This window comes from Pseudophryne corroboree, chromosome 6, assembly GCF_028390025.1.
Source record: "Pseudophryne corroboree isolate aPseCor3 chromosome 6, aPseCor3.hap2, whole genome shotgun sequence".
NCBI lineage: Eukaryota > Metazoa > Chordata > Amphibia > Anura > Myobatrachidae > Pseudophryne > Pseudophryne corroboree.
Genome location: NC_086449.1, coordinates 13,137,678 through 13,150,146, shown reverse-complemented (window position 1 = coordinate 13,150,146; position 12,469 = coordinate 13,137,678). Strand labels below are relative to the sequence as shown.

At 41.3% G+C, this 12,469-nt stretch overlaps 1 protein-coding gene across 1 annotated transcript; it reads right to left on the bottom strand.

The window, feature by feature from the left end:
- Positions 1 to 10,017: 10,017 nt before the first annotated feature.
- Positions 10,018 to 10,935, bottom strand: LOC134933984 (olfactory receptor 10AG1-like). The gene has a single exon (XM_063929513.1). It carries the CDS (start codon positions 10,933 to 10,935, stop codon positions 10,018 to 10,020), a length of 918 nt encoding a protein of 305 aa, XP_063785583.1.
- Between the last annotated feature and the right edge of the window lie 1,534 nt (positions 10,936 to 12,469).

Sequence of the window (12,469 nt, the reverse complement as noted above, 5' to 3'; positions counted from 1 at the left end):
GGCTGCATGCAAAAGCAGCCAGTATTTACCCTGCACAGAAACAATATAAATGTATTTGCTCCCCTTGCATGGCAACATGGATTCTTCCAGACACAAAGTTACTTGTTTTTTTTGTCCCTTTAATTAAAAATTAGATTCAGGTCTTTAGATTGACATCTGTATGTGTGATAAACAATATGTCCTTTAATCTTTTGCCTATTATTTATGTGTTCAGTGTCCAAAGAATAACCTATCCCCTTTGTTATGCTTAGTTAATAAACCCTTTAATAGTACAGTATTTGAAAGTAGTAACTGTATTTTTTAACTATTTATTGAAAATAAAATGATTATTGTAATTATAACATTTATTCTTGACTTATTATTTTTAAATATTATTATTATTATTATTATTATTATTATTATTACTACCTTATTTACTAGGTAAATTAATAGGATTCACTATACCTTTAACATCTAAAGCAGTGTAATATCAAAAAGATGTAATTTAAACATAGACTTAAAGATTCCAACTAAGCCTGTTTTATTGAGGTTGAGATCTTATTGGCAAAGTGGAGGCAATATTTTTTATTTTTGACATATTTTTGTTAACTATTAAATTAATAGAACCCATTGGAATATCTCCATAGAGAACATTCTGATACAGTCACTAATAAGTGGGATTGAGAGTACAGCCAATCATTGAAGAATTATTTTAATTGGTATCGGTGCCAGTTTACTGGAAGATGGCCTCTATTTCTAGTGGAAGGCTCATGATGGTTGGTTTCAATAATACAATGGATCATTTGATGAAAGAGAAAATACCAGGAATCACTTTTAAATGTAATATCCCATGTAAACATAATTTTCTGCAAAATGTATAAGCATGAATGTATTGGAGCACAGTAATGAATAAATGCTGCACACACACACACACACACACACACACACACACACACACACACACACACATATATATAATGATCCCCAGTCTGCCGGCACTCAAATAATAATATTCAGCTGCTCAGGTGCCATTCTAAGAAATATCACATAATGAACGCAGCATAGAAGGCACTCAGAGACTGTCACCAGGTAGAAATTTTTTTTCAATGTATTGGAAAATGTGCAAACGTTTTCGAGGCCAAAGCCCCGTCCTCAGGCCAATACACAAATCTAATATATATATTAGGTAATTAAGTTTCATTGGTAATGAAAACAAACTTGCAGTATAGTATGTATAGTAATTGCTAAAAAATATAACATCTTAATAAAAAATTTTTTTGGTGTGAGGCTTTCCAGACGTGTATGGTGCTGAATGCCAATAGTAATGATGTTTAACTTATTTGATGATGTTTAACTTATTTGATAGTCTTCTAAAGTAGGCCACCAGCACAAGTGTCTGTGGCAGTCTGTGTGGCAGTGCTGTCGTGAACTCTAAGTGGCAGATTCAATTCAGCTGCTCAGTTTTTCTCCACCATGGAAGGTAGTTCTACTCTTAACTATATAGCCCGAGAGGGTGTGGCAGTTGCCGAAATGAACTATTGGGTCTTCCGCTTATAGTTGAACCTGCCCTAAGAGCCAATGGTGTCAGAAAGTCACAAAGAGCCTTATGCAGAGTGCAAAAGTAAAATTTACCCTACAAATAAATGAGAAAATGTAATTTGTTATGTAGAGTTGGTCAAAAATGGGAGATGCTCTGTATACTTTAGGTAACAAAAAAAAATAGCATTTTGTTTTTCAGTATATAGCCTTCAGATTCACTCAGCAGTTTCCTTCTTTTTAAAAAAATAAGTGAAAAAAAAAGATCTGTGGAGCTGACGGAGTGGAAGGAAAAAAAATGTGAAAACACCAGCCATAGGCTTTTCCAGTCAGTCTGTAGGCACTCTAGATCAGAGGTCCACAACATGGGGTCCCTGATACAGTGCTAAATCAGTCTACGTGGATGTAATTACCTTGAGCACTATGGGACTAATTCAGGTTGGATCGCATTGTACGATCAAACCGGAATTTTTGAGAAAACAATGCAGGCTCATGCGCAGCAGGGTGGGGGGCACATCAAATGCAATCGCCTGTGCCTATCAATCAGGCAGAGGTGGTCGCGGGGCGGGGGGAGGGTGCGGCAATGCTCTATTTCCAGGGAGGAGATGGAGCATTGCGGGGGCAGAGCTTGATGAACGGGGGGGGGGGGTGTCGGTGCGAATGGGGGCACATCAGGGGTGTGATCGTGGTAGCAGAGTGATGTCGCATCAGCCACCGCAATCGGGAAGATGCCGGTGGGCAGCTAAACTGCACCAGCAGGAGGTTTCCTCTGTTTCTGCTAACAAGCAGAAATTGCAATGTGACCACAATTTCTGCTTGTTGAAGGGGGGGGAGGCTCCGGTCAGCATGCTGGGCAGCCTTGCCCAGCGATGGACAGCCCCTAGCATGCACTCCAAAGGATTTCAAATTCTGCTAATTAGTAGAATTTGCTATCCTTACTGAATTAGGCCCTATGTTCAGAAAAAGAAAGTGGCCCTCTATAGGAAAAACCATCCAGTTGCTGATAGTACTAGGGCCCTTTCAATATACCCATGGTCTGTGGGTAGAGTGTAATAAATGTGTCTAAAATTAGAGCTACAGTACATTTATTCTGTGACCTACAGGTTCCATAAGGCAGTGAATCCTAGAGGGACTTGGATACCATGGAATGCTGGCAGTTGTGGTTACCCTAGGTGTCGGCATGCACTAGCAGCCATACAAATTATGGTGTGAAAGGACTTGCTTGGTCCTGTAATTCACCAGGAAAAAAAATACATTTACAGTATTTCTATTTTGCCTCATCTGTTACTACACCCCCATCACTACTAGAGATGTGCGGTTGGCACTTTTCGTGTTTTGTGTTTTGGTTCTAATTCCATTTTCATGTTTTGTTTTTGGCTTGGTTTTGCCAAAACCACCCTTTAATTTTTTGGTTTTGGTTTTGGATCTGGATGATTTTTGAAAAAAAAAAAAAAAACACATAAAAACAGCTAAAATCACACAATGTGAGGGTAATTTTGCTCCTACGGTATTATTAACCTCAATAACATTAATTTACACTCATTTCCAGTCTATTCTGAACACCTTACACCTCATAATATTGTTCATAGGCCTAAAAGTTGCACCAAGGTGGCTGTATGACTAAGCTAAGCGACACAAGTGTGCGGCACAAACACCTGGCCCATCTAGGAATGGCACTGCAGTTGCACACAGGATGGCACTTTTTAAAAACTAGGCCCCAAACAGATCCTCATGCAAAGATGTAGAAGAGGTGCAATGAGGTAGCTGTATGACTAAGCCAAGTGACACAAACAATTGGCCCATCTAGGAGTGGCACTGCAGTGGCAGACAGGAGGGCAGATATAAAAAAGGCCCCCAAAAAGCACGTGATGCAAGGAAGAAAAAAAGGTGCACCGAGGTTGCTGTATGACTAAGCTAAGCAACACAACCACCTGGCCCATCTAGTAGTGTCACACTGTGGCTGAATATCGAGAGTGGGCCGCAATTGTTTGGTCCACTGTTAGCATCTCCAGCACGCCCCTGTCATATTTTAAAAATTCTGCAATTGGTGGACTAATACGGCAGTACCCCAGGACTAATACAGTAGTAGCCCTGGACTCCTACAGCAGTGTCAGGCAGGATGGCACTTTTCAAAAACTAGGCCCCAAACAGCACCTCATGCAAAGATGTCGGAGAGGTCCAATGAGGTAGCTGCAAGACTAAACCAAGCGACACAAACAATTCCCTCTGGAATTATACATCCAAATCACTGGAATTATACATCCAAATCACTGGAATTATACATCTAAATCACTGGAATTATATATCCAAATCACTGAAATTAAATGGCAAAATCAATGGAATTATACGCCCAAATCACTGAAATTAAATGGCAGTACCACTGGACATATACAGAAGTGTCAGACAGGATGGCACTTTAAAAAATAGTCCCCAAACAGCACATGATAAGAAGAAAAAGAGGAGCAAGATGGAATTGGCCATGGGCCCTCCCACCCACCCTTATGTTGTATAAACAGGACATGCACACTTTAACAAACCAATCATTTTAGCGACAGGGTCTGCCACACGACTGTAGCTGAAATTACTGGTTTGTTTGGGCCGCCACCAAAATTAGAAGCAATCAATTTTCCTTGCACAAACTTGCTCTACAGAGGCAAGATGTCGACCTCATCCTCCAATTCCTCACCCTTTTCACTGTGTACATCCTCCTCCTCACAGAGTATTAATTAATCCCCACTGGAATCCACGAACCGCCTGAGTTGACAATTTACTCACCAGCAGGTCTTTGCACCTCTGCACACTTGTGTCTGCTGGAAAGAGAGATACAATGTAGGCTTTAAACCTAGGATCGAGCATGGTGGCCAAAATGTAGTGCTCTGATTTCAACAGATTGACCACCCTTGAAACCTGGCAAAGCGAATGAAGGGCTCTATCCACAAGTCCCACATACTATGTTATATCGCTCTGTCTTAGCGCCTCCTTTAATTTCTCCTGCTGCTTCTGCAAAAGCCTGATGAGGGGAATGACCTGACTCAAGCTGGCAGTGTCTGAACTGACTTCATATGTGGCAAGATTGAAGGGTTGGAGAACCTTGCACAAGACGGAAATCATTGTCCACTGCGCTTGAGTCAGGTGCATTCCCCCTCCTTTGCCTATATTGTAAGTGGATGTATGAGCTTTAATGGCCTTTTGCTGCTCCTCCATCCTGTGAAGCATATAGATTGTTTAATTCCACCTCGTTATCACCTCTTGCTTCAGTTGATGGCAGGGCAGGTTCAGGAGTATTTGTTTGCTGTCACTCCAGTCTTCGGCATGCAGTGGCAGAATGTCGAAAGTGGCCCGCAATTTTTAGGGCCACCGACAGCATCTCCTGTACACCCCTGTCATTTTCCAAAAAATTCTGCATCAACAAATTCATTGTATGTGCAAAACATGGGACGTGCTGGAATTTGCCCAGATGTAATACACGCACAATAATGGTGGCGTTGTCCGATATCACAAATCCCAGGAGAGTCTAATTGGGGTAAGCCATTCTGCGATGATATCCCTCAGATTCCGTTATAGGTTGTAAGCTGTGTGCCTCTTCTGGAAAGCTGTGATACATAGCATAGCCTGCCTAGGAACGAGTTGGCGTTTGCGAGATGCTGTTACTGTTGCTGCTGGAGGCAATACTTCTACCCAGTGGGCTGTCACAGTCATATAGTCCTTAGTCTGCCCAGTTCCACTTGTCCACATGTCCGTGGTTAAGTGGACACTGGATACAATTGCATTTTGTAGGATACTGGTGACACTTTTTCTGATGTCTTTGTACATTCTCAGTATTACCTGCCTAGTGAAGTGGAATCTAGATGGGATTTGGTACCGGGGACACAATACTTCCATCAATTGTCTAAATCCCACTGAACTAATGGCGAATAACGGATGCACATCTAACAACAACATAAGTGTCAAGGCCTCAGTTATCCGCTTTGCAACAGGATGACTGCTGTCATATTTCATCCTGCTCACAAAAGACTGTTGGACAGTCAATTGCTTACTGGAAGTAGTACAAGTGGTCTTCTGACTTCCCCTCTCGACTGCCAGCAGCAACAACAGCAGTGGCAGCAACAGCAGTAGGCATACCACTCAAGGATCCTCCGGAGGAATCCCGGTTAGGAGAGGACTCATCAGTCTTGACAGTGACATGACCTGCATGACTACTGATGTTCCTGACTGAGGAGGAAGTTGACGTTGAGGGAGTTGGTGGTTTAGCTTGCAGGAGCTTGGGTACAAGAGGAAGAAGGGTGTCAGTGGACTCCTTATGCTCTTATGCAAAGTTTCACAACTTGACACTGACTTCTGATGAATGCGCAGCAGGTGACGTATAAGGGAGGATGTTCCTAGGTGGTAAACATCCTTACCCCTACTTATTACAGATTGACAGAGGCAACAGATGGTGTGGCACCTGTTGTCCGCATTTGTGGAGAAATAATTCCACACCGAAGAGATGGCTTTTTTGGTAGTTTGCCCAGGCATCACAATGGGCTTCTTTATCCTATGGACAACAGGTGTCTCCCCTGGTTGCCTGACTTAAACAAACCAAATCACCATCAGAATCTTCATAGTCAACTTCCTCCTCAGTGCCAGCAACACCCATATCCTCATCCTGGTGTACTTCAACAGTGACATCTTCAATTTGAATATCAGGAACACGACTGTGGGTGCTCCTTCCAGCACTTGCAGGGGGCATGTAAATGGTGGAAGGAGCCACCTCTTTCCATCCAGTGTTGAGAAGGTCAGGCATTGCAACCGCTGACACACTTGGACTCTCCTTGAGGATTTGTGATACCATCTCAGAACGCACAGTTCTTTTCTGTGCTTTTTCCAGCTTAACTCTTTTCATTTTTCTAGCAGGAGGATGAGGGCTTCCATCGTCATATGAAGCTGAACCACTAGTCATGTACATAGGCCAGGGCTTCAGCCGTTCCTTGCCACTCCATGTCGGAAATGGCATATTGCCAAGTTTACATTTCTCCTCAGGCTAGTTAAATTTATTTTTTGGGGTCTTTTTACTGAACTTTGGCTTTTTGGATTTTACATGCCCTCTACTATCACATTGGGCATCGGCCTTGGCAGACAACGTTGATGGCATTTCATCATCTATGTCATGGCTAGTGGCAGCGGCTTCAGCACTAGTAGGAAGTGGTTCTTGATCTTTTCCTATTTTATCCTCCAAATTTTTGTTCTCCATTATTTTTCTGGAGTTATATAACACAATATGCGGCACAGGATAGCGTACCCCTACACTTCACAGGGCAAACCTGTAAAAATTATTTGGATTAAAAATTAATAACCCCTTTACTTGGAGTAAGTAAGATACAGCACAGGACATTACCACTGAATTTATATGGCAGCACCACTGGACTGGATTTATACGGAGTTATATGGATTTATATGAAATTACAGACAGAGAGGAGGGGGGTGCAAATCCCCACCCCTAAATTCCAGTTATACAGCAGGATAACTGGAATTATACGGCAGTATCATGGGAATTATATGGCAATATCACTTTAATTATACAGCAATATCACAGAAATTATACACCAGTATCACGGGAATTATATGGCAGTATCACAGGAATTATACGCCAGTATTTCGATATTTATATGTCAATATCACAGGAATTATACGCCAGTATCATGGTAATTATATGGCAATATCACAGGAATTATACAGCAATATCATTGGAATTACACACCAGGATTACAGGAAATATACGGCAATATCACAGGAATAATATGGCAATATCACAGGAATTATACGCCAGTATTCCGTGAATTATACGGCAATATCACAGGAATTATACGCAAGTATTCTGAGAATTATATGTCAATATCACAGGAATTATACGGCAATATTACAAGAATTATACGCCAGTATTCCGAGAATTATACGGCAATATCACAGGAATTATATGTCATTATTCTGAGAATTATAAGGCAATATCACAGGAATTATAGAACAGTATTACGAGAATTATAGAGCAATATCACAGGAATTATACGCGAGTATCACGGAAATTATCTGGCAATATCAGTGGAATTATACGGCAATATCACAGGATTTATACGGCAATATCACAGGAATTATAGGCCAGTATCCCGAGAATTATACGGCAATATCTCAGAAATTATACACCAGTATCACAGGAATTATATGGCAGTATTGCAGGAATTATACGCCAGTATTCCAAAATTGTATGGCAATATCACAGGAATTATACGCCAGTATCATGGTAATTATATGGCAATATCACAGGATTTATCCGGCAATATCACAGGAATTATACACCAGTTTCATGGGAATTATATGGCAATATCACAAGAATTATACGGCAATATCACAGGAATTATACGCCAGGATTACAAGAAATATACGGCAATATTACAGGAATTATATGGCAATATCACAGGAATTATACGCCAGTATTCCGAGAATTATACGGCAATATCACAGGAATTATACGGCAATATCACAGGAATTATATGTCATTATCCTGAGAATTATAAGGCAATATCACAGGAATTATAGGCCAGTATTATGAGAATTATAGAGCAATATCACAAGAATATTACGCCAGTATCACGGGAATTATATGGCAATATCACTGGAATTATATGGCAATATCACAGGAATTATAAGGCAATATCACAGGAATTATAGGCCAGTGTCCTGAGAATTATACGGCAATATCTCTGTAATTATATGACAGTATCACAGGAATTATATGGCAATATCACTAGTATTATACGCCAGTAACACTGGATATATGGCAGCAGAGGATACCACCACTATGACTGGTCACTGGACTGATGCTGCACAAGAGAGACACTACCCCTGGTCTCATGCAAGACAACACAACAAAACTGCAAGGGACTTATACAGCAGCCAGCAGCACTGGGGACATATAGCAGCAGGGGACACCAACTTTGTGACTGGCTGGACTGATGCATCATAAGACACTGACTCCACTGGTCTGAGCAGCACAAGACAGCACTAGAATCACCACCCCACTTTCCCGCCCCCACACAAACACAGAGGATGGAGACACGTCCTCTCACTACACTCTCCGAGACTGGAGTGAAAATGTCCACGACGCACGGCTCCTTATATGGAATCCAAATCCTGCGAGAATCTGACAGCGGGATGATGATGTTTTGCCTCGTTCTGGTTTCCGAGCAAGGCGCGAAAACCCGATCCTGACTTGGATCCGTGCTCGAATGGTGAAGTCCGGTAGAGATCAGTTCTCAGAGAACCGAACCCGCTCATCCCTAATCACTACACAGGCGTGGGAAAGGACCCAATGCTGCATGAAGAATTGTCTTTAACCTAAACAGGGCAGTCCCATTTCCAATTGGGAATAAAGTCCTGTGCTGACTGGCCTCAGGCTAGTGTGGCACTCTGCTGTGGGGATTAGATGGTGTGGGGTTCTCTGCTATAATGCCATCAGCTCTGGAGGGCCAAGCTTAGCTCTGGCAATAGCAATTTGGAGCGTATGTCATGCTTTTTGTCACCACCCATTTTGACAATTACTCTAGAGCTTGTATGTGGGAGGGGGCATATTTTTAATTAATACATTTTCCTTAAATTGTTAGGGGTAATGCAAGTTCCATGCTGGTTACCATAATCATCATTGAACTTGCACTAGTGGGGAGGCAGCGGCTTTCTAAACTACATGGGGCTCAACACTTCAATGTTCTGTTTGCTTCTATAAGCACAGAGAGTCACAATGGGGGCGAATTTCAGTTGTACTGCTCATGTGAGTCATTAAGAATAGAGAAATCCTTTATGTTCAATGTAGCATGAAGCCCAGTATGTGAATAAGTCATGCAAAAGTTCAAGCTTGGATGCTTCCTGCTGATGCCGGCAAACTGCACTGGTGCCTTAGAAAGCAATCGCCATCCGTGCAAGCACAGTGACATGCATATGCACAAGAACAGTAATTAAAAGCATGGATGGAATGATCCACCCGTAGATGTCTCCCCCAGAGTGATGAAAATGGGGTTGGGCCTTGAGGCCACATCCCCCTTCACACAAAGCCATGTCCCTTTTCAGCCATATGTGTTGAAGGCATGTGCTGGGGGCCTTTTCACAGCACTGGGTGTCACTGATCCTAAATTAAATTTATTTTGCTAAGAAAGGTCAGGGGGTGGTTGAAATAGAGAGGAGGATTACAAAATGATGTCCAGTGTAGCAGAAAGTCAAAAACTTGTCAAGAGGAAAAAGATCTAAAGTAGCATCAACCAAAATAAAGTCCTGTCCATTGACGGTATACTCCTCTCTCACCATCAGTGGTCTGGACTATCTTAATGGATAGTCATACTTTTAGATTGGCCGTTATCAGTGGATTTCACTTTTTATAGCCTAAATGGGAATTTTATTGGGTGGCTACCCATTGTGCTAAAACAATTATTTAACACTTTTTCATGAGGGCTAATAAATGATTGTGAATTTGTACCTTGACTATTGTTTTATAAGTGCTGGAAGAAAATAAATTTTAAAGGAAACCTTCATTTCCTGATTTCTCAGGCTGTAAATAAAAGGATTAAGTAGTGGAACTCCCATAGTGTATATCAGAACAAGTATCTTCTTTATTTGTAATGACTTCTGTTGATTAGGTACAAAATATATGATGAATAATGACCCAAAGTATGTGCAGACGGATGCGAGATGTGAGCTGCAAGTGGAGAAGGCTTTCTGTCTCCCGGTCTTAGCAGACATTTTCTGGATGGTCCAAAATATGGACAAATAACTTAACATGACCAACATAAATGGTAAGATGCACACAATGGTCGCCATCAGTAAGGCATGCCTTTTTGCCGCTGTAGGATCTGTAGTAGACAATTCTACTATTGGAGTTATATCACAATACATGAAGTCAATGGTGTTTGAACCACAAAACTGTAAGTTGTAGACTGAAATTGATGAGAGGAGCATCTCCAAAAATGAATACAGCCAAGCCCACACTGCCAGATAGTTACAAGTCTTGTTGTTCATGATTGAGGAATATCTCACAGGTCTACAAATGGCCAGGTACCGGTCATATGCCATAATGGTGAGGAAAAGACACTCAGCACTTGCAACTGATGCACCCACATAGAAATATGTGATGCAGCCATATAGGGACATGGTGCCCCCATTCCACCATACGGTATTGAGTATGCTTGGTATAATTATGGAGGAAATTTTTTTTTCACATGTAGACAAATTACAGAGAAAGAAGTACATTGGAGTATGGAGTTTTGGACTGATAATGATCAAACAAATGACAAAAACATTTCCAATAATAATGGTAAGGTAAACCATAAGAATTAGAGCAAAAACAAAAATCTTCATTTGATGGAGATTGCCAAACCCCACAATAAACAGATCCTTCACCATGGTCTTGTTCACTCCACATGATGGCTGAGAAGAGATTTTAATGTCATCAGTATTGTAGTTAAATTTGATGTAGACACAAAGGTGGGCTTTATTTTTATTATACAATCTAATGCAAAAAAGGAGGCTGAGACCAGAGAAGTGAGTGTCATGGTGTGAGAATGTAGTCAGATATAGGCTAAGATAGCAAGAGTAAAATTAGGTGGCAGACTGGCATGCTTTGTCAAACAAGTGGGTGGGCATTTACAATTTTGGATGCTGATGGACAGTCTTATTGGGCATGGAAGTGTATTCTGTAAGAGTGGCGTTTTAAAGGGGAAGAATTTGAGTTTGGAGTGTAATGTAATTATCAGCGCAAAATTTGAGGCACCAGTAATTATCAGAGTGGAGACGGAGCAGGTGTGAAGTGAGCTAATTCCCCGTCGCAATTGTGCATTTGGTCACAATTGCTTAAACACCTTCTTATTGCAGTTGACCTACGCTATGTAGAAAAGAGTGTTTGGACATGTGTTTGTGAAGGTATGTAATGGGTAGAGGGGCACTGGTCATTTGCTGGCTTGCTGGAAGGAGCTCACTGAGTTTGAAAACTGGATCATCATAGGCTTCACAATGTCATGTTTCCAGGGTGATGCTGGAATGGTATAAAGAAAATTTGGTAAACTGGATGGACTGGCTAGCTCAGAGTCCACATCTTAACCCAACTGGGAATGTTTGGGACAAATTAGACTGATGGGTGCATACTAGACCAATTCAACCTTCTTCAATGTCACAGTTGGTCGCTGTACTTAAGGCAGAATGGCAAACATTCCTCTGTTGTTATCCTGGAACTTGTGGATAGTTAGCCAAGAAGGGTGTCTGCCGTAATCACTGCACGTGGTGGACCTACAAAGTACTGACATCAATAGAATCTCATTAATCTATTTGCTGTCAGTGTCCAAACATTTTTATCTACATAGTGTATATTATAATGCCGTTGTCCTGCCCTGTTTCACCCAAATGGGTGTTGGAAGAAGTAAGTTACTCTCTAACTATGGATCAGGGTTTTAATACATTCTCCACATGTGGCACTGTCATATACAGTATGTAAGCAATTTATTAATTGCTATAGCATATATTGCATTATCATCATTGGCTTATGACTAACACATAATGGGGCAGATGTATTAACCTGTAGAAGGCATAAGGAAGTGATAAACCAGTGATATGTGCAAGGTGATAAAGGCACCAGCCAATCAGTTCCAATATGTAAATTAACAGTTAGTATCTGATTGGCTGGTGCCTTTATCACCTTGCACATATCACTGGTTTATAACTTCCTTATGCCTTCTCCAGGTTAATACATCTGCCCCATTGTATCTTCTGTGCTACCTTGACAATGGATAAATTTGTGGCTCCACCCCAAAAAATTCAGGGTGAGGGAAAACAGAATGATAAAACATCACCTACAGCAGATGATCCCAATGTTCCACTTTTCCACAGATACTGCATCATTGGCTTAAGAGGCCCGGCTCCATTATGGTACACTGAAATTTTGAAG